This window comes from Numenius arquata, chromosome 5 (assembly GCF_964106895.1).
Source record: "Numenius arquata chromosome 5, bNumArq3.hap1.1, whole genome shotgun sequence".
NCBI classification, from domain to species: Eukaryota; Metazoa; Chordata; class Aves; order Charadriiformes; family Scolopacidae; genus Numenius; species Numenius arquata.
Window position 1 is genome coordinate 28,637,221 of NC_133580.1, and position 23,059 is coordinate 28,660,279.

The 23,059-nt window shown below is 43.5% G+C and overlaps 1 protein-coding gene across 1 annotated transcript in view; it reads right to left on the reverse strand.

The window, feature by feature from the left end:
• MCUB (mitochondrial calcium uniporter dominant negative subunit beta) overlaps positions 1-19,298 on the reverse strand; it is a 55,905-nt gene extending 36,607 nt beyond the window's left edge. The window contains exon 1 of the mRNA XM_074147714.1: positions 19,165-19,298. Within this exon, the coding sequence (XP_074003815.1) occupies positions 19,165-19,293 (129 nt within the window). The 5' untranslated portion in view covers positions 19,294-19,298. The remainder of the gene's footprint in view (positions 1-19,164) is intronic.
• Positions 19,299-23,059: the final 3,761 nt, after the last annotated feature.

The following is a 23,059-nucleotide window of genomic DNA, read 5'->3' on the forward strand; positions in this document are numbered from 1 at the left end:
CTGACCATCAGATGGAGAGGCAGGTCTGAGAAAGTCTCTCTGTGTCTGTTCACTCAGCTCCTGCTCAGATTTTGGCCGCCCATCCCAAGGCCTGATGTATCCTGGGAGCAGCGCCATCAGGTCAAAGGAAGAGCAGTGCGCTGGCAGGACACAACGGGCAGGAAGGTCTAAAGGTCATTATTCAGCTGTTACCACCTGCAGCTTGCTGTCTTCTGCAGCCATCATCCTTGCATTTCGACTGTCCGGCATTTTTTTTCAGCGTCCACTAACCTATGGAAATGGTATAGACCCAATTTCCTCAGCGAGGTCACTGCTTTGCTCGCAGGTGCACAAGTTACAAACCAGAGAACTCGGGAGTCAGAACCCTCAGGAATTAAGTGATGAGTTAGTGAACTCACACGTTAGATTAGTCTGTACAAAAGGGACTGAGCTCATTGACACGTTCATTTATTTTCTTTCCTAATGAGCTCATTAAACGAAGTTTAATTTACAGAGTACGTTGTCCTGTAAATTTGAGAGATCCAAGAGGACTGTGACACTCTCCTCCCCTCAACCTGGTGTTCAAGGATAAGAAGAGAGTGAGGAGTTTGTCAGATTTATAAATCCACATCTGTCTATAGGACCCAAGACAGCACGGTTGACTCTCGTTGCACTGTGTGTCCTTCACACCAGATTCAAATAATGCTGACAGCTAACGTGACTAATGTCACAAGATAAAGCCAGACTCAATATATAACATTTAATCACCCTAAAAGGACAGGATTTTTCTTACTACATATTTATTAGATTTCTGTCTAGCATAGCTCTGTGCACGTCAAGGAATTAATTCCTGTCCTCTCCCAAAGCAGGGTGTTTAATAGCTCAGACCATTTGACTCTCAGCAAATCACGCACAGGATACTCAAAGTTTCCATTTCAGCTTTATCCCCAACTAAACACATAGTTTTCTGTCCTTCTTTTTTTCTGTGCTTGCATCTCTCATGCTTGTTAGATTTATGAACCCCTGTAGTCACTGCTCAGCCAAGTCATACATATTTAATTCTTAAATTTTTCCTCAGAAATTAATATCTACAGCTTCTACCCATTTACATTACTTTTAAGTTCCCTTTGATGATCAATACGTTTATGGTAATAGGAACACTGAAGCCTAATATAATATTTCAGGTACTGTCATACCAGCTCTTACTCTTTTGTCCCCGAAGAGATTCCTCCCGCATATGCAACAAAAAAATTACACTGGTCTTTCCTAACACCCTAGCATATTCACATGGTTTCCTCATCATTAAAACCTTTTTTAGGAGTGCCAAAATCCAGCGGGCTTCCTCCCTGGGAGACGGGCAAGAGCACAACAAAGGTATTACATTTGCTCTTTTAATTTTGTCTAGCAATTTTTTGTCTAGCACTCAGACAGTGCCTAGTAAAATGAAATATTAAGAGACTTCAAGTTTACTTTGTTACAACAAAAATTACAAAATAAGTAATATGTCGATACCCGTAAAACCTGCCTCTTACGTTGCTCTTCAGATGCCTTTCAGTTTCTCTCTCAACATTTGTGCCGTTGGATTTCACTGAGACGCAAGAGCAATTTATAGTTATTTCTCTCTTCTCAAATGGCTCTATTTTTTTCACCACCAGCGAGAAAGGAGGGCCTGGAAAAAAATACACCCGCCACTTCAGAACTTCATTTTGGATTTTTCATGTGCAAAACATAAGGTACAGGTAAGCATGCTCTATCTGTGCCGCAGCAGCAGCCGCAGGGTGACGTTAGCAGCTGTGTTAAGACACAGCAGGCGTTGCCATACTGCCACTGCTCTTCCCCTTCCACCTAACATGGATTCTGGATCTCTGCAGGAGCATTAAGGATTCCAGGCCAGAGGGAGAAACCAGGGTGAGCATGAAGAGGGCTGTGAAGGAGGACACTGCCAAATCAAGCTGGCAAACTCAGGAACACGCCTGCAAAAGTGATTTATGATAAGGAGAGAGGTCTTGCATAGTTGCTGCACCCATTGATACCAAACCCACACAAATTACCATCAGGACCGTAGGCTTGACAACTCCTTCCTTTACAAACAGCAGGCTAAAGAGAGAGAAGATTGGCTATTGAACTTGCAGCTGATAAACAGCAAACTCTGACCCCATCAAACCACCAAATTCATGTCCACTTTAACAGCCGCCCTCTGACAGACAGCACCCGTCCTGATACTTGCAGAAGTCAACTCGGAGGCAGAATATTCCCTTACGGTGTGCTATGCCTATTCTACAGCTCAAGCAGAAACCTTGTTTTCCAGTGACTCTCAACAAATAATCAATGTATTCTAGTTTATTTTTTTAAAGGAACCAGACACTAATTGTCCTTGCTCAAGAACCAGGACCCTTGCAGCCATTTCCCCGGGAAACTATGAACTATGCATGGTCTATTACCTTATTATACTGGTGGTTAAAGAAAAATGAGACTCTAAGAGCAGTCTGCTTCTGGTAAATATTTAACTACCAGAACCATGCCAACATACTTCTCAGCTTGGTTCTCCTTTACTTCAGCATCATGCTTTCATCTTCCCCTATGGTCTGAAGCTGATAGCGTATCGTATTTAGCAACGTAAGCGTACTCCTCCTACGGGATGTGAATGGATCCTACTAATAGATTACGACAGCATTTAATCTGAGATGAACTTCAGTCACTTTTATCTGTTCAGATAAGGAATCATCTGAATGTTTGTTCTACGCTTGTTGCTTTATGAGCTTTAGTTTCACAAATTAGAAAAACTTGCTCTTTACTCAGCTATTAGCAGAAAGGGAAAACAATTCTTAATCTCTAGAATTATTTGGAGGAGACCGAGGGGTGGCATTTCACAGCTATGGATCAACTGTTCTCCAGCTGGGTATAGATTGGGGTGGGTAAGGATAGACATGGAAAAAGTGGTCACCCAATTGCAGGCCCCAGCAGCTGCAGAGGAAGATCAGTAGCAAGTGTAGAGCAGCCCCAATTTATTGCACCCTTCTGAGGATGCAGGACAAGTCCTGGCCGCTGTCTGTTCCAGACAGAGCAAGTGCCCACAGCTCCATACAGCAAGGACTACAGCACCTAAACATCTTCCCTGGGGAGTTTGAAAGAGGGAGGGACTGGAGTTACAACCATCACTTCTCCCTCCTCTTTTCCTCTTTCTTTATGTCTTGAGCCTGTTAAAATTGAACTTACAGTATCCAGCATGTTCGGATCTTCCTAGGAAAAAGAGTCAACTGAATCCTCTAAAGCTCTGCTCCTGCCAGCATTCATAACTGAAGGGGATTGCTGGAGCAGCTCGCAGAAAAGAACAGGCACTACCTAAAAATCCCAAAAGCTGGAGTTACAGGGTCTCAATCTGTAAATCTATTTGCTAAGAAAATGAAGTACATTCATATTGACTAACATGCTACAAAGGCATCAAATCCAATCTGAGGTGCAGTTCTGGACACATCTGTGGGTCTATGCAACAATGCAATTTCTTTTTACGTCTTTTAGGTGCTACTGCAAAGATAGGACAAAGCAGCTTTCCTTTGTATCTGTGATTTGCAGCAAAACCCTCTAGTTAGACCGTTTTCAGCATAAGAAATGTTTTTTTGATGAGAATTTAGAACATCATTTATTTCAGTAGCTCCAGCTCAACTGTCACCAGCCCTATAGCAAGAAGAGTAATGCCAATGCGCTCCCAAATATACCTTTGGATCCATAGCAGGCAGCAGATCTCGTTATCACACCAGTTGTTTCGCTTTTGTATTCCACCAAGAACGCAGGACTCGCTCTGCAGGCGTTTTTTTAGCATGAGTTAAATTTACGTCAGCGTTAGCAGCAACAAAACAGGCGATTATGTTGCATTTGGCAGCGGGTGAGAAAAATCAGCCTCCAGTTTGGCCTCTGTCCTTTCCACAAAGGAGAGAGCAGCATCCCACGGTGCTGGTGCAAAAAGATGCGCTACAGCTAACGCTGAAGACCATGCTGGCAGAGGGCCAGCGACCCAGTGCGTTCAGAGTCATCAGCTCCCAGCTCCCGAGCCCCACAGAGCTCTGGGCTGAACAGAAACTGAGAGTTGCTGCCTCACTCAGAGGCGAGATACAACCAATTAACTGGCTGGCAGCGTCTCTCTTCTTTGAGAGACGCCACTTTTGCCTTCCACTAAGTACCTATCAGCATGCTTAACCTCCGCTTTAGCAAAGAAAGAGACAATTTGACATGTTATTCTTGACAAGCTGCTCGCTTTGATTCACAGCATCACTGGATAGATGTGATTAGTGTCCAGCCGGCTCAACACTGGATTTAGCTCTTGCCTCACTATAAATAAGATCTTAAAGATGGAGTTATATATTTTTAAAATGTTTTCAGATTAGCTCTGCTAAGGCATTGTCAACAGTAGAAAGAGCTTATTGATATAACTATCATCAGGAAACATCTCAACAAAGACACAGGATATATATGGGAGTCTTTTAGCTACTACTGCTGGCTCTGAAGTGTCTCAAAAAAATAAATCCACTCAACTTGTCTTCCCCATTAATTATCAAAGCTATCAGCAGCCATAAAGAAAATGATTGATCAGTAGCAAAATCTAGTGGCAGTTACAGAGCTAGATATCGAGACTTCCCTGTATGTTCATCAGAGCATCAGTCCTGATATTCCTTTGTATTTCTTACTATTTTAAATACCTTACCCAAAATTAAATGTGTAAGTATATTAATACTATGATATTCTAGGTATGTCAAGCTAAGAATTTTCAAAGAAAACAGAAAACAGCTGACTAGTAACTGCTGTTAAGTTAAACTAAAAACATGTGGTTGTAAATGTTATGCCTCCCGTTTGTCAAAATGTCCACAAAAAAGATTTGTAGTTTAGTTATACCAACAAATCCTCTCAATATAGAAACATCTCATATATGCAAAACAGGTAAATAATTACACTGATTTTTTTTCCTTCAAAGATCTTAAACTAGGATTAACACCAGTTCCTCAGCTTTCACCAACTCTAGGACTTCGGCTGGAGAAATACCCGTTTGTTATAGCTTCCAAAAGGCAGAATTCCTACTGCAGATGGAGCTACACCAGCAAAAGTAGTGCTTTGACTGGTACATCTTTCTTAATTCAAGTAGTTTGTAAATTCTGCTAGCAAAACAACGTCTGCTCAAGCTACTTTGTGTTAAATCATGCTAGTACAGATTAACTGACTCTTTCATTATGTAGGAGAGGCTGAACACTGAAATTGAAAGTATTTTTAGTTTTTGAATTTGACCAAAAAAGACTTTGACAGAAAATACCTAAAACGTTATCACGGCAATAATCAGACTTCTTTTGTTTGGAAAATCAATTTGATGCTGAAACCCATTCCCTTCTGAAACACCCTTCATATTCAGTCAAGTCAATATTTAACTTAGGCCAATACTGCTGACCAACTTAAAAAAACAAATTAAAGAAGTCCAATCCCAGACAGCAAAACATATCCATCAGCTACTCACAGACATGCATACACTCCAAATCCTTGTGCTATTTTTTTCAGATGTTCTGTAATTGCTTGTCTAAAGGACAAGAATCTCAGGTTTTACAAAAGAATGTATTATCCTCCTGACTTAGAGCTTAAAAAAAACCCACTATTCAAATCCATCTCAAAGACTCAAATCTCAGTGGAAGGCAAGTACACAGAAGCATAATATTTTGTTTAGAAAATAAGTGCCTAATGTTTCTCAGAAGTTATGACATTAAAAAAAATACGCACACACAAAATGTTCAAGGACCGGACAGGAATGTCTGGACACAGAGGACATTCATTGCTAGAAATACAGAAGGAAAAAGTCTTCTGTACCCAATAACCTACACAATTAAAGAATTTTTTGTTTTGTTTTGTGTTATCTTGTGAATTTGACACTCAGACAAAAAGCTGTATCCTGAAGCAAGAGCCTGAAACAAGCTCTGGCCCCACTGCTCTCTTCCCGACCTGGTGAGAAGGTGCACGCTAGTTACACACTGCACAATACAGAAGGGCTTTCTGGTCCAGGTGCACCAACACACTGAGCAGCTACACGCCGCTTCCAAGATCCCAGCTAGTCTTTCCATATGGACAGTGTTTCCTGCATGTAGCAGCCCACTCAGAATGAGCCACAGAGAAAAGCATAATCGTGCCCACAGAGCCCAATCTGCGTCCAAGACCATCTGCAATATGAAATGCAGATATCCAGGACTATCAACTCACCATCCTCCTTACGGAAATGGAGAAAAGAGGACCAGCCACGCTCTCAGACTGTCTGGTGCTTTGCTGTGAGGAAGACAGTGGGAGTTGAGCCCCCACAAATACACAGTAAAAGGATTCTTGTAAATCCTTCTCACATTATAAAACTCGCATCTTCTTGAGAAAACTGCAGTTTGGAGAAGCTGCAGTAACTCATAACAAACACCTTTAGGACTCAATAAAGAGTTTTTCCGGAGTGCAAAATAGCGTCTGAATTTTTTCATTGATGGCTTATTAAAAGTCTAGCAAGTTAGAAAAAACACCTGATTAACAAGTGAGCAATACTCATAACCATATTTGCAACGTGCTATCCTGGAAGAAAGTACAAGGGAAATACAGTCACAATCTCTTCGACAGCACCATATTTTGCTGCAATATGCTTTTTCAGTGTGCCAGTTCCAAGAGCAAGGATTTGATACAGATTAAAAAACATACCAAAAAAACCTCTTTCCTCACTTGTTTTGTGGCTACACAGAGTATAAAGAGACTGATCAATCTGTGCAGGTTGTTTCCTCCATACGTTTATTTTCTTTCACTCTCAGAATATGGTAACTGAAGTTCAGTTAAAAACGTACCATCTGCCATATCTACCTGTTGCAGCTGAAGTCTCTGAAGCAACATGCAAACTACTCCAATTTAAACAGAGGCATTAATTAACACTATCAAACAATGACTTAAACGAAAAGGGATAGCCTGAATAGTTCTGCTGTATTTCTGCTATATATCATAGTCCTGAATAGTTCTGCTATATATAATAGTTCAACACTAAAAGAAAGAAACTGGGTTTTTTTCCTAATTTTAGAAATTCACTGTTGTGTGTTATTTAACAGCAGCAAGGGAGCCCCTCTGACACCAGCAACCATCTGATTTAAATATAACGTCGACCTGCCACCCCAGTTTTCTGAGTTTGACTACAAATGAAATTAAAGAAGTGGCAGAGAAGATGGCTCCCTCCGCAGCTCCAGGCCTAGAAATAGCTGCTGGTTGACTATTTTTTTATGATGGCCACTCCCAGAACTTTGTACTGCTTGTGCATATGGAAAACCTCAAATTTGTGTCATGGAAATACATTATTCTTGTCTTGCATGCTTGCAGGTAAGATTAGCCTGCGCCACAGGGGCATGTACTGACCTGTGAACCAGCACATAGCTGCTGGCTGCTTCTCGTAGATCTCGCTGGTCTGACGGCTGCCACGACGTGCTGTGTGTTTTTCTTAAAGCTCAAGTCCTTGAGTCATGGGGTTACACAACAGGCTGACCCACCATTGCAGAGCCTCAGCCAAAATCTAGGAACTATTAGGAACACCATAAAGGCCCACAGCAGTACCTAAGGGCTTGAATTCTAAATGTTATTTAATTAGACATTCAAAATTATTAGTAGCATATGAATAATTAACATCAGCGTTTTTGTTGAAGCCTGTTAATAACTTTTGATAGCATCTACCTTATTATGTAACTTTGTGCAGTTACTTATTGCATTAGTTATGATATTCATAACTTGCACAAAAACTTTTGTAGTATGTCAAGAAAACAGTTGACTGCCGATAGTTAATGCCAAGTAAGACAAGATGTACTGTAACTGTTGGCAGTAGAGTGCACGGTTATAAGATCTTACTTCCCAACAACCCAAAACTGCAGTTATATTTGAATGCCAATGAGATGACAGCTTTCATTGGCTGGCTCAGGGGAATCCCCGAAGACAGTTACATCCCTGTTCACAAGAAAACCAACACGGCCATTGCAGAAGATAAGGTAACCAACTCACAGGGAAACAAAAGCATGTGCAGCATTATGAAATGCTGCAGAATGGCATCACTATGATGGTTTACCCAGATTGAAGTCGTAATCAGGGTCTGATCTATTGCAAAATAGACTCGCTTTACATTTTCACTGTCATGAAGTGACAGCTTGGGGTCAGTACTCCAAGGAGCATGCATGGTTTAACAGCTATAATTCAGTTTTAGGGCCCGGGATATATGATGTCCCTTTAAATCACTCCACCTTAGTCACATTTCCAGTGTGCTTACAGTCACAGGGCACTGCAAGACCAAGACTGAAATGTCAACCTTCAAACTGCGATCTTCTATGCACGCCTGACGTTATTACACCAGAAACGCTACGAACACTTAGTACACACCTTTGGCTTCTGACTAAAGCGCACAGAGCTAAATCAAACTATAGTTTCATATCCTGTAGCATATCAAACTTTATGGCTTCAGATAAATAACGTTATTTAATATTCCTACAATAAAGAACACTGGAGAATGCTCTCCCAACCAACAGATTAAAATGAGCAAAAAGTGGTAGAAAACTCAGCGCAGAAATGTCAGTGCCTGCACGTTCAATTGGGACTAGTTCCAGCTCTGCAAACAATAGTGTTACCGGTCTTACAAGAAACTGCTTTTGACCAAAAGCCACTGCAGCCAGCTGAGAAACTGTACTGGTCAGCTTTGGCTGCAGGATAAAAGATACTGCTGTGATGCCAGTGCCTGGGAATGCATTCTGGCAGGAATCTTCTCTCAAGATTTTTATTAGACTTTTCTTGGTTTAAATGAGGTGCAACTCATCCTGCAGCAAGTCAGGAGGAGCACCCAGGAAGGTGGTTGAGTCACCATCCCTGGATGTGTTTAAGAGCCGTTTAGATGTGGTGTTGGGGGATATGGTATAGGGGAGAACTTTGTAGAGTAGATGGTTGGACTCGATGATCCCAAGGGTCTCTTCCAACCTAGACGATTCTATGATTCTATGATCTCCAAGGGCAAAACCCCCATTCTGAACCCTCACAGTCTCCTTGTGCTGCACCTATAGCAAGCCTTAACCTTTGGATATTATAGGAAACAGACTACGGTTTCAAAAACTTTTCCAAACCAACAAGCAAACTGCCAAAAGGTGTGCCATAAACACAAGTAACATGATGCCTGAATAGTTCAGGACTCATTTAAAAGCAGACTTTGGGAACAAGGTCAACAAGAATCCAGGGTATCACCAGCAGTACGTAAGATTAAAAGGGAACGGGGAAACTAAAAGCAAAGTCCCATCTAACACAGACACAGCGTAGGGTTGAATCACGGCATTTAGCTACTGAGCACAAAAGCTCCTCACAGAAGAGCTCCAAGGACTTGATTCAGTTTTCCTGTTTAAATACAACGCAGGGCCTCCCAGCAGTCAAATAAAACCAGAGAAAGGCAGAAGACACAGGCTCACACTCTGGCCTCTGGCAGCAGCAGCAAACAGATTGCTCAAGATCACTAATTGCTGTGTCTTCATTCCCTCCCTCCCCAAATTTAAGAGACTTCCTGCCTTTAGTTAAAAATACTAGCATAAGTAGTGCTCCGAAAAAACAGTATTATTTACAGAGCTGGGGAATTCATCTCCCTTGGTTCTGCCAATTCATGAGCTCAGTGTAAACTTTAAAAACTGTTGCTGTCTTTCAAGAAGCTGGTGAGATGTTAACAACTTCCTGGTAGTTTTATCTGGAATTTTAAAATTCTAAAAAGCTGAGGGAGGGTGCAGGGGGTGGGAGGGCTGGTAAATTGAATCTGATCCACTGAGAAGCTAAGATAAACTCCTAACCTTGCCATTTCACAGGTGTCCATTCTACTTAAACCACGTAAGACGTACAAATCAGATACACAGCTCTTATGATATAGTTGTGAGAGATGACTGTCTTAAAGTTTCAATTATTTTATCTATGTTAACAGCATCACATATTGACCTGAGCCAGTGATCAAGATTCTGGACTTCCAACACTCAGTTGATTCAGAATTGCTAGCCCCGAGCACAGCATTCAGGACAGCAAGATCATAAATTCAACTTCTCACATAGTATTTATTTTATCACAGATGTATTTCTTCCACTGGGCTAATATTTTTGTAATTGTTTTAATTTCACTGTTTGCAAACATTTCTTTCAGTTTCTTTTCTTGTCTAGGGCAAGGCAGACACAGCATCTGCAGAACAGGGAGCTGACCTACCTTGTGGTTATGCAGTAGGTTTGCCGTTTTCTTAAACACTCTGAGACAGCTTAATCCACCTTAATTTATTGCAGGAGGAGCAGCTGGGGTCACAGAGGTCCCTAGAATGTAGATGCTGCTGCACCTCAGGGGCCTGGCACCTTTATACTTCTGTTTAGAACAAACACATAAAGGTGAGGGATATGTTTTATAAAAAAAAAAAAAAAAAAGAATTTCTTCCACATATAGCACCATGGAATATGTTCACAGCTGGTTCAAAAAGCAAGTACAGAATATCAAACAATGAACAGTTTGCATGAGAAGGTGCAGAGGTCAGGCTATGCCCTAGAAAAAAGAAATCTCAAAACGAAACTGTAGGAACGTTGTTCTGTGAACAGTATGGGATAACCACCCCAGGTAAAACAGGAGACTGCACTGTACACGGATGTACATCTTTTCCCCATCATGGCAGTGTCACCAAAGTGATGTTCTCATGATATATCAAGTCTGATTTGCCAGAAGAGCGATGTAATTTTTCCTCCACTCTGGCAATCATACAGACATTTAAAGATGCTTTTGTGATCTCTAAATCAACTTTGTTGTCTCTTACTATACTTTTAAGTACCAATAGGGAAATATTGGGAAGATGAAATAGCTGCCTACTTTGCAGTTAAATAAAACATTTCTTCAAAGAAGACAATTTATTTCTCTCCAGCTGACTAGAGTGTAAAGATTGAAGTAATTTTGATCTAAAATGACCAGATAGTAAATATGTGAAGATAATTGCTTCAAAACTGTTTACCTGAAGAAAAAAACAAAAGTAAATTATATCTTGCCTGCGTATAATGTACGAAAATTTTCTGTCCTTTTGAAGATGCACTGCCTGTGCTCATCATGATAAACGCAGCTGCTTTTAAAAGGTATAAATTTCCCATTTTTACAGTAAACATCTTTTTTTTCATTTCAGCCTGAGGGAGTACTGAATGTCTCCTCCCCAATAAGGGAAGGTTGTGCTCGCCAGTTCTTCCTCACACAAGCGCAAAGCTATTTGTTTATCCTCACACCGACTGCTAACACCTGACATTTCCGCACAGGCAGAGCAGCAGGCTGCTTACCCTGGCCAGTGACCCGTGGATGAAGGAGAATCAGTTTATGGACTACAAAAGTTACCGTCTTTAGTAGGCAGGCAGCCGATCAATGTTCATTTTTAACTTCTATTCCCTTCTTCAGCTGTTGTGTTACAGCAAATAGAGTCACTCTCATACAAGGGATTTATTTTACTGGAGATGGACCTGACCTTCGGAGTCTAGATCCGTACTTTCCCAACACTTGGGGATCACAGACTTTGGGTCAAGCATTCCCCACAAGCCATCTATCCTCACCACGATCACGCTGCAGATTCCTCATACGCTCTATCAGTTACAAATGGGTGTACAGCAGTACTTTTATAGATCAAGCCACTCTCCATATATCGCAGGAATTAAAGAGCAGCCTGCCTGGCAAACACAAAGCATAGTGGGGACAGCATGTAAGAATACCTGCATTGGATGCAATTTCAACATGACCCAGGATTCACGCGTCAGCTGAGGATGGAAAAAGTCACAGCAAAGCCTGAAAACTGCCCCCCTCCTAGCCTCCCTATGCAAGTTCACAGAAAAAATAGCTTAATTTGTTTGTCGGGCTCCTTAGATTAGCTTGGGATGCCAGAAATGACACAGTGAGCAGTCATAAGAGTGGCAGAAGTGACCTTATAAAAAGCCACCTTTTCCCCACATAAACCTGATTGCCAAGTTAGTACTCAGTATCTTGACAGCAAGACAGAGGACAAGGCAGCAATACAGAGAACCCGTCTCTCCCTTTCATCTTTCTGGAAAAGAACAAAAGGGAAGAGAAATCAAACCAGCTCAAGAGCTGGTGTTACATGCCCTTAACAGACACCTATTTAACATTATTCTCCCCCTCTACCCTGCACTGGTGAGGCCACAACTGGAATACTGCGTCCAGTTCTGGGCTCCCCAGTTCAAGAGAGACAGGGAACTACTGGAGAGAGTCCAACCAACAGAGGGCAACTAAGATGATTAAGGGATTGGAGCATCTCCCTTATGAGGAAAGGCTCAAAGAGCTGGGGCTCTTTAGCCTGGAGAAGAGAAGGCTGAGGGGAGACCTTATCTATGTTTACAAGTACCTAAAGGGTGGGTTGAAGGATGATGGAGCCGGACTCTTTTCAGTGGTTTCCAGCAATAGGACGAGGGGCAATGGGCACAAGCTAGAACATGGGAAGTTCCATTCAAATACAAGGCAAAACTTGTTTCCGGTGAGGGTGACAGAGCCCTGGAAGAGGCTGCCCAGGGAGGTGGTGGAGTCCCCTTCTCTGGAGATCTTCAAGACCCGCCTGGATGCAGTCCTGAGTGATGTGCTCTGGGCAACCCTGCTTTGGCAGGGGAGTTGGACTAGATGATCTCTAGAGGTCCCTTCCAACTCTGACAATTCCCTGATTCCATTATATTATAACAAGACCGAGAAGTGACTGTGAAACACCTCTGGGCTCAGAAGAGCTTACTGCCTTCTCACCTGGCTGTAGGAACCCCCCGCCAATGAGCAACTCAATGGGTAAAGATGGTCCTAGAGGAAGCAAGCCTAGCTCAAGCCCAGCTATTCCATTCATTTTCCTTCAGCTCATTTCCCCTCAAGGGGAAGGGGGGAAAAAAAAAAAAAAAAAAAAAAAAATCAAGATTTTAATCCTTATTTGATCTTTGGAACAAGTGTACTCTTTGCTTCCTCTCCAATGGCAAAAATCCTTCCTTCAGAAGGTGAAGTCCTCACCACAAAAAAAAAAAACCCACAAAAGAAACAACCAAACAAAACCCAACAAAACAACAACAACAACAAAGTATTCCCCTTTCCTTCCTTTCCCAGCCCTTCAGAAATCAAGATGTTATAAGCTCTGGAACAGAGTCTACATTTTTACCCTGTAAGCTTTACAACATGATTTTAAAACATAAAAATGTAAAAAAAACCCCAAAAAACCAAAAACAACCAAATCCCACATCATAAGAGCCTCATTCTTAAAACATGCACTAGGTTTGTAAACACCATTAAGTACTCCGCACTTCAGTGATTTGCGGTTAATTTTCAGAGCACCCAAGACACTTGAAAAGCAATTTTCTCAGACATCCCCAAACTTAGACGTTCCTCGTCCCATGAGCAACAAAAAAAAAAAATTACTCATACTTACAGCACTGTTTGTATGACCACAGCATCAACTTCAAATGACATCACAGCATCATTTTCTGTCAATCTACTTTATTAACTACAGAGCATGCAATACAGTTATCACCTCACAATATCTCCCTATTCCTATACTCCTATCCCTATATATTTCCCTATACTCCTATCCCTATATACTTCCCTATACTCCTATCCCTATTCTAGATTAAAAAAATATATAAAGTAAATAAACAATGTTGCTATGGTTATCAACGGGAAGTTACATGGATTTTTATCTACCTTTACGATAAGCCTGTTGCATATATTTGAAGTAATTTACTTCCCAACCTTTCGGAAGCACAGCGTATTACTCCTATATCACATAAGAGAAAGCTCTTCAGGAAGTTTTCTAAAATATTATACACAGTACAGTATAACGTAGGTAGTAACATCAGACCAGCATTTCAGTTTCAGGGCTTCTTTACATATTCTGCAGTACCACACAGACTCTATTTAGCACACAAAACTTCCAGCTTCTTTAAGCCTGTGATCCCGAAGAGCATGACTACACCCTTTCCAACTTTGCAGGAGCTCGTTTTCATTTCCTTTCTTAGGAATTGCCGTATTCACACAAACGCCACAAACAAGCACCTACTGACACTTGTTCAGAATAGGCAAAAAACCATTCTAATATTCTATACAAAGAGAGCTGATTTGATCTGTGCATCCCAATTTGTCTCTTTTCTGTCATCCGCTCTGTTGGAAAAAAAACACCAACACTTTTTGGGAAGTCATGCTGTTGATGCCAGATTCAAACACAGAGTGAAGCTAGTATTTGAAATTTAATAATAAACCTCCAAAAGACGTGAGTGTTTTGCCAGTAATTATATGTGCACATACAAGAGTATTTTACAACCCGCTGACTTAGTACAGAAGCTGTACTGGAGAGAAAAGATGAAGAAGAGCACTAGATAAGACTACCTGTAAAAGTAGAAAGGATAGTGAATTTCTGTGTTATATACCACATCTCTCCCCAAAAGTGTTATTTCTTAGAACAAACGTAACCATCTCCCAGCAAATCGCTAGCTGCTATCCCCAATGCTATCCTGTTATTCTGGCACAGACACAGTACCAAAGGCAAATAAACAAATTTGCTGAGACAGGCACATTTCCTAGCTGGAAATCTTCTAAATGGCCTTTTCAAGGCATTTATAAATTAGTATTTGTAAGAGTGAACAGTACTTCCACAAACAAACAGTTTAGTGGGTTGAATGTTTTTGTTGACATACACCAGTATAAGCACAAGGTTTTCTGTTTAGAAAACAAAACTTGGATCAACAAGCTAACATTTGTTGTGCAAGGCTTTCAAAGGGAAGGAAAGACGGGGAAAACAGGCCCCAGCGGCCACCAATTACTCCCAGTTCTTGGCTCCAATTAGATCTCAATTTCCAGAAAACCTGAGTAGGCTGAAAATACAAAGCAGGAACTTAAACCACATTTATGTGAAATATTCAGCTGCACAAGACACTCAATGATAATTCAGCTCTCTGTAGCTGCCTGGGATGTCCTGGGGCTGCCACTGTGACAGTACCTTAGAAATCCCGACAGCTGAGTATGTACGAAAGTGAAAGGCGCACAATTAAAAACCCAAATGAAAAAAACCCACCACATTTCAAATGATCCTGTGGCTATTTGGACACATTTAGACGCTTGCTTATAAGACTGTATAAAACTGGAAGACAAACTAGATGGGTACAATGCTGGGAGTATTACAGTAATTCGGAAGTAAGAAGAGTAACAACTATAACAACTAACAGGAAGGACAGGAAAAAAGTTCAAGACAGTCTGAAGAACTGGGTAGTCACCAACTCACCAGCTGAAAGCATTAAAAGAAACATTTTTGACAAATAGGGATGACACTGGGAACTGACCTAAAAAAAAAAAAATTCCCCAAAAGAAACCCTCTCTACACTGCTTTCTGCAGATAAACAAAACCAATGACTCTTCTGCTGGCTGCAATTTGCAACTAGGAAGAAAATTCCCCTCAGCAACAAGCATATGTGATATCCTGATCAAGGAAGAAAACAAACCCGTAATGTTTTTCACAGCAGCCTTTGCAATTCGATCTTGCCAGCTTACACACAGTCTTTCTCCTCACCAGTGTATTCCAGAGGCACAATTTTAAGAGAACTCTGCACCCAAAGGACCCAAAAGTGGAATGCATTCTGAATTAACGATGTTAAATAAACTCACATTTTGAAAAAAAAAAAAATATGAAAGTTTTCCCATTTTAGTTACCTCATTCATACTTGCCCCAAAGAAGCCTTGCCTTTTACAGGAGGCAATGTCACTACCGCTCCAGCATCTTCATACAGGACAGAAACAGTTTGAGCTAGAACAGGGATGTGCAACTGCGATGAAACCTGCTTTTAAGTGAAGAGAAACTGCGTAACTCAGGCTTCGTTTTCCCCAGTTGCTGCCCGTCCCCAGTGGTGGAGGCATGCTGGTACAGATTCCCATACTGTGGACTAAGCTGAGAATCTTGGCATATACGAATGGCCATAAAAAGCAACACAATTTTAGATCAGTTGGATTCAGCGCTACAGAGAAACTAACTAGGATCACCTAAAAAACCCAAAACATTAAATCCAGCCCCTTCAATGTTTCCTGGCTTAGAAGGTTTATGAATATATATTAAAAAAAAAAAAGAACCCAGCAATTTTAAGCTTTGCTTCTGTGTTAACACCTCTGTTCTGCATTGCGATACAGTGAGGGGAGCTTTTCCTCCCGGAGAGCAGTGCAAGCAGGGCATTTCTCTCATTAAAACGTGCTAGTGAAGAAGAATGGAAAGAGCTGGCAACCTTTAGGTTTCACCACATGCAAAATAACTGCAGCATTACAAATCCCGGACTCCAGCAAAACAAAGTGCACCAAAATTATGTGTAATAAGAAAGCCTGCCCGAAGAACACAATACAGCATGCTTCACTTAGTGTGAAAAAGTGTCTTGCCTAAGCATTAGCCACTTAAAAAAAAAAAAAAATAGAAAAAACCCTCACATAACAAAACCCTCAACTTTACAAAATTAAAAGGAATTTGTATAAGCATTACTCCAAAGGCAAAGCTGCTAATCACAGCCATCAGAAGAGTTGTGGAATTTTGTCTAAAAGCAGAACTGAGAAGCTAACACTTAAGGATACAGCTCTTTAGGACAGCAACCCCTGCTTTTACAGAAAAATCACAGCAAATTAGCCATTACAATAATGGTTTGTCTGTGTCCACAGCAGTGTGTTTATTAGTTGAAAACACAGCACACAAATACACTGCCAACGTACACACCTGCCCACCAACACTGGGCCTGCATAATCTCACAGTAGATGACGACCAAGGACACGTATTACAACCCTGAGTGGCCACTGAAGCATCACCTCCAGCTTTACAAATGGAAACCTACAGTCAACGCCCCAAAAAGTTATTTGGGCAATCCAACTCCCATCACCAAACACAGCAGGGAACAAGCCAGAGAACTGGGACCGTGATGCCATCAGACTACACCAAGTGCAAAGGCAACCAGCGACCGAGCCCTGCTTTTCCTCAGCCCTGCACAAGCACTCCAACCTTTCCTCCAGAGCTAGAGGCAAAATATTTCTTCCTCAACGGCAAGCAGCAGAACTAGCAACACACAACAGCAATAATAACAAAAACAAAAAAGCCAAAGCCAAAAAATACTGCCGAAAAATAAATCAAATAATCACAACAGTGTTTGCGCTGGACAAGACGTATGTAACATTCTGCATTACATCAAAATCTAAAGAGTTAAACAACTGCAGTAAAAATTGGAAATTTTTTTTTGTTTTCACTAGCTTGAAATTACAGCTACAGGACATTCATTTAGTGTTTAAGAGAACAAATATTTTTTAACTGCCTGAACTGTTCTGCAGAAACATAGTCAAAAACTTGAAAGGTACCCAAATATGAAAACAGGAAGGGGGAAATCAGTGAACATGCTTCATTACCCACCATGCTAGCAACTCTGTAGCAAAACTAGAACTATGGACTGCATATATAAAAAGCATTTTATATTAATTTATTCAAAGCATTTCCACTTTAGAAATAAAGAAAATCTTGCATTAATTTTTTTCAAAATTAGAATTTTCCTCAATGTTACAACATCCCCTCTCCTTAACCTATTTGGTGCAAGGATTTAATTGCTGAGACGTGTCACTGTCGTGTTCCATCCCACAAAGGAACGGGGACAATCATTTTTCTGCTCTTTCTTATAATGGAAGCACTGCCAAAGCAAGAGCTTCTCCTCCTCCTCCTCCTCTCCTTTGTGGTGCCTCTTCTTGAAGCTTTATCAGCTTTCAGTCTCATTTTAGAGCCTTAGAAAAGCAGGAAGCTTGTCTGCAAAGCAGCACTCCGGAGAAGTTAGAGGTGACAAACTGAATATGTAGTAGCAGCGTGTGCCGAATGACAGTGTAAATGCTCTCCGTGAGGTGCAAGATGTTTTCAGCACGCCGCATTCCAACCTTTGAAGACTAAGGAGGGTAAGTCAATATTTATCTTAAATTCCCTTCTTAAATGTCCTCACACACAAGCGTGACAAAGCAAAGAAGGGCCACTCGCACGAGCAGAGACGGAGCACATCATTACCACGGAATTTTGTAGAAGGGGTTTTTGAAGAGTTTGTGCAAAAAGCTCTTAGCAAAAGTACAGAGTTCATGCCGCACAACTCCTCAACTCCCACCGCAGGTTTCCGGACCCCAATTGTGGAAGCCACTCACTAACGAGCCCCAGAGCGCCCTGAGCTTCCTTCTGCGGATGTCACCACACGTCCCAGCTACTTCCTCGCCACGGACGGGCCCCAGACGCAGGGAAGGGGCTTTGCCATATTCCATCTCAGCAACGACTGCAAGCACATAGAGCACCTCCATTATTAAGCACAATAATCAAGGATTAAACTGTCTCCTCTCCCGGCAGGCAGCCACACGGGACTCTAGGACTGTGGTATCCTACGTCCTGGCAGATCTTTATTTTTAAAAGTTGCCGTTCCTTCTTGTTTTCCTTCACCCTTCCTCCTCGTCGGGTCTGTGAGGCTTCTTAAAAGCCAAGAGAAGCTCAGACTCGCAGGCACTGGGTTATTTTTACACGCACGAGCCAGTTCCACAGCAGCACTATCGGAAAACTTTTGCCCCCATTTTATTTCCCTCAATCGACAACCGCCAGGCCTGCGGTCCCCCCCGAATCCCTAACCACCCCACCTCGCCGCCCCCACCTTCCCCACAGCCGGGGAAAACCACCCACAACGCCCCCAAAAACAACAACCCAGGGAGCGGCCCTACCCCCGCCAGGCCCCGGCCCCGACCCCTCACGGCTGTCCCCAAACCGCCACCGCCGCTCCTCCCAACGGCCGCCCCCGCCTGAGTCACCGCGCCTCTCGCCGGGCACCGACGCCCCAACGAAGGGAGTAAGGGCGGGGGGGGGGGGGAACGGGACACCCGCCCCCGCCGCCTCCCCAGGCGCCGGGGGAGACGAGGAAGCAGCGGGACGGCCCGGCGGCGGGTCCCCGGAGCCCCTCAAAGGGGGCTCAACTTCCCCTCACGCAGGAGTTTCGCCCCCGCCGCCGGGCCGAGCCCCGCCGCGCCTCAGGGCGGCCTCAGGGCGGCCCCGGGGCGGGCGGGCGGGAAAGGCGGACGAGGCGCCAGCAGGCGGGAGGGGGAATTCCGCCTCGTCCCGCCGCGAACCTCGCCCGCTCCCCCTCTTACCTGAGGCGCTGAGGAAGGCGGGCGGCCATCCCGCCTGACCCGCGCTGCCCGGCCGCCCAGCAGCACCGCCGGCTGCCGCTTGCCCCGCAGCCAGCCCCTCCGCACCGCCCGCCCCAGCCCCGCCAGCATCGTCCCCGTCCTCCTCCTCCTCCGCCGCCGCCGGCGGGGACCGGGCCGCCTCCGGGCGCGCTCGGGGCGGGCGGCGCTGGGTTGCCACGCCGGGCGTGGGCGAGCCCGAGCGGAGGGCGTCTCCTCCGGCGGCCGGGGTGGTGGTTTTGTGTGTTTTTTTCCTCTTCTCCTTCCCGCCAGCCGCCGCTGAGGGGCCGGGCCGGGCAGCTCCCTCCGTCCCGCTCGGCGGGGCGATCCCCGGGCGGAGGCGGCTGCGTGGGTGTCCGTCTGTCGGTCCGGCCGGCCGGCCGGGAGCCGCTATGGCGAAGAGCTGCGGGGCTGGAGGCGGCCCCCGCTGGGGGCAACCCACCCCCCTTTGCATAGAGCTGCCGTGCCCCGGCCTCCGCATCTCCCTCCTTCTTGCAAACGGGCTTCTATACCTGCATTTACAAAGGGGGTGAAGGGAACGGTAAAAATTCTGTCTCTCCTGAACACCTGCCTTTTTACGTAGCTGAGCATTGGGTCATTTACTTTCCACATTGCCTGCTTTTGAGGAACGGGACTGTCGCTACCCACAGTGTTTCAGTAGAATAAACGCATTCCGGTACCACAGAAACGAACAGCAAAGCACAGAAGGAAAACACTCCTGGAGTTTGTTATTTTACAGGAAAGTCCTGATCAGAGCAGTACAGCAACCAGCAAGGCTTAACCCTTCCCCCTCTACTCTGCACTGGTGAGGCCACAACTGGAATACTGCGTCCAGTTCTGGGCTCCCCAGTTCAAGAGAGACAGGGAACTACTGGAGAGAGTCCAACAGAGGGCAACTAAGATGATTAAGGGATTGGAGCATCTCCCTTATGAGGAAAGGCTCAAAGAGCTGGGACTCTTTAGCCTGGAGAAGAGAAAGCTGAGGGGAGACCTTATTCGTGCTTATACGTATCTAAAGGGTGAGTTGAGGGAGGATGGAGCCGGACTCTTTTCAGTGGTTCCCAGTGACAGGACGAGGGGCAACGGGCACAAGCTGGAACATGGTTCCATTCAAATATGAGGAAGAACTTGTTTAGGGTGAGGGTGACAGAGCCCTGGAAGAGGCTGCCCAGGGAGGTGGTGGAGTCCCCTTCTCTGGAGATCTTCAAGACCCGCCTGGATGCAGTCCTGAGTGATGTGCTCTGGGCAACCCTACTTCAGCAGGGGAGTTGGACTAGATGGTCTCTAGAGGTCCCTTCCAACTCTGACAATTCCGTGATTCCATGACTCTTTGAAAAACTTACCCTACATTACCTTCACACCTTTCAAACTGCCTCATGAGGCAACTCCTGCTTTGTTTTCTAAGCAACACGTTTTGCATCTCACAATTTCCGCTGTAAGTACTCTCTGTTCACTGTAACTTCAATTTTTTCAAATCATACCTCAAAATTTACAACATACATCGCTTCCAAACTAACATCGTACATAATTGACATAATTGACAAAGAGAAGTCTACAGTGGTTGCCAGTGACAGGACGAGGGGCAACGGGCACAAGTTGGAACATAAGAGGTTCCACTCAAATATGAGAAAAAACTTCTTCACAGTGAGGGTGCCAGAGCCCTGGAAGAGGCTGCCCAGGGAGGTTATGGCGTCCCCTTCTTTGGAGATTTTCAAGACCCGCCTGGATGCAGTCCTGAGTGATGTGCTCTGGGCAATCCTGCTTCAGCAGGGGAGTTGGACTAGATGATCTTTATGGTCCCTTCCAACTCTAAAAATTCAGTGAAATTCAGTGAAAACTGTCGTATGTATCTTTTAATACACATTGAATACAGTAAAAATAAGAAAAAAATCCTGTGAAACATCAATACAGTCACAGATACCGTTAAAATAGCTATAAAATGCAGAGAATGGCAACGTTTCTTGAGTGCAACTGCTAAATCAAGGTCTGGAGCTGAAGGCTGTTCAAGGGGGACAGCTTTTAGAATGACTTGCTAGTTCCCAAACTTTTGCCTTTTTTCTTTCCCCGGTGCTTACAATGTAGTTGGTAACAAGGAGATAGATTACGTTAACTTGAAACGAGCTTGGAATGAGCTTTCTTCTTCTGTGACATGCAAGTTGATCTCTCCCCCTCTGGTTTCTGTGTGCTTTGCCAGTAGGAAACAGCACTTGAAGGAGAGTGATTTATTCATGCACAGCATCAGGGTTCTTGTCTTCGTATTATACATACGTGACTGGCCTCAATTCCAGTAAGAAAACGGTTAGGAAAACAAGCGGACTTACGTTTCAAGTCATATTCTCGGGGATATTTTTTAAAGAGGAAACTATTTACTAAAATAAAACCAGATGGAGTTCTAGGGAAGTGTGAAACTAAGGGGGAATAAGAGGAATCCTGGCCACAATGTTTCCGTGTGGCAAAGGGTCTGTCTCGAACCTCAGAGTATTCATTTCAAATCTTTGCCGAGGTAAAAAAAAAAAACCAACCAACAAAACCCACAAAACCAAACTTTAAGGTAGAACAGAAGGAAACAGATGATCTTCTGAATTAATGTTTTTTTCCCCTGGGCAAAATACCAAGGTCTAGAAGAGTACCTTAACTCCAGACATGTCTCACCAACTGGAATGTCAAGGGCACAAAACTGCAAGAACAGAGATCTCTACCCTCACCACAGAGCAGAACGTGACCGAAGGTGCCATGCATCATATTCCAAATACATTCGGAAGGGGAAGGCACACAGACTAATTACAGGGTAATCATCTTCGCTGGCCAGCTATAGGAGTCCAATGGAAGCCAGATCCCTTTTCCTCATCCTCTGTCTCACTTCCTTCATTACAGTTCTTTTAATGCTTCCTTGTTTGTTCACGGGTACCCTTCCCGAGTTGGAGGGTAAAGGATAGAGAGCAGAAAAAACTTGATGATGAAACTCAAAAGTCCCCATCTGTCCAACAACACCAAACCCACGACAGATAGCTGGGAGCTCTCTCCCTAAGGCAGTTCTATGCCATCCTCTTTTAGTAAGCAGGATTTCCTCCTCCCACTTCCAGCATCCCTCGGAACAAAACTTTCCAATGTTTCTTACTTGAAAACCAACAGCTAGGGGTTTTTAACTACTGCATTACTACAGTTCAAAACAGAAAATATAATGGAATGGAATTATGTGATACATCTTCCAAAAACCACGTCTACTGAGAGATTTATCTCGCATCTGGTAATGAGAAGCTGCTGCAAAATCTCTCCTCTTCAGCAGCAGATTTGAGCTAAGATCTTGAGCCTGGCTTGCAGAATTCCAGATCAGGCCATTACAAGTCATAACTGAACAGTCTGAAGTTTCCCCAAGAGTCACAAGGATGAAACCCAAACTCCTGTGTTTTCATAAAGAGGGGAGCATACAAAGTCCTTTTTCTCCTTCTGGTCGTGGTAACAGCACTGTGGCCATTCAACGTAAAGACAAACTTTTTCACCAGGGAAAACTACGTTCCCTTCCAGCTCACAGAAAACAAAAAATCTCTTCAAAGTATATAAGAGGAGCTCACTGCAAAACATTAGCTCTGCCAGTACTGATATACTAATCCTCCTGGCTCTAGTAAAGGAATAGTGAGATGAGACCTACCTCTGACTTGCATAAAACATAGACAAAAGCTGTGTATATTCGATAGGGCAGTGGATCATGCCTGTAAGATTTCCTAAATAAAGCTCTGGAAAGTGTGACGCCACATGGGAAAAGACCCGGACTCCAATTACAGAGATAAATTCTTACTCAAGGAGTGAGAAGTGCTTAGACTAGGTGAAGGATCATAAATTACACTCTTATTACAGAGCT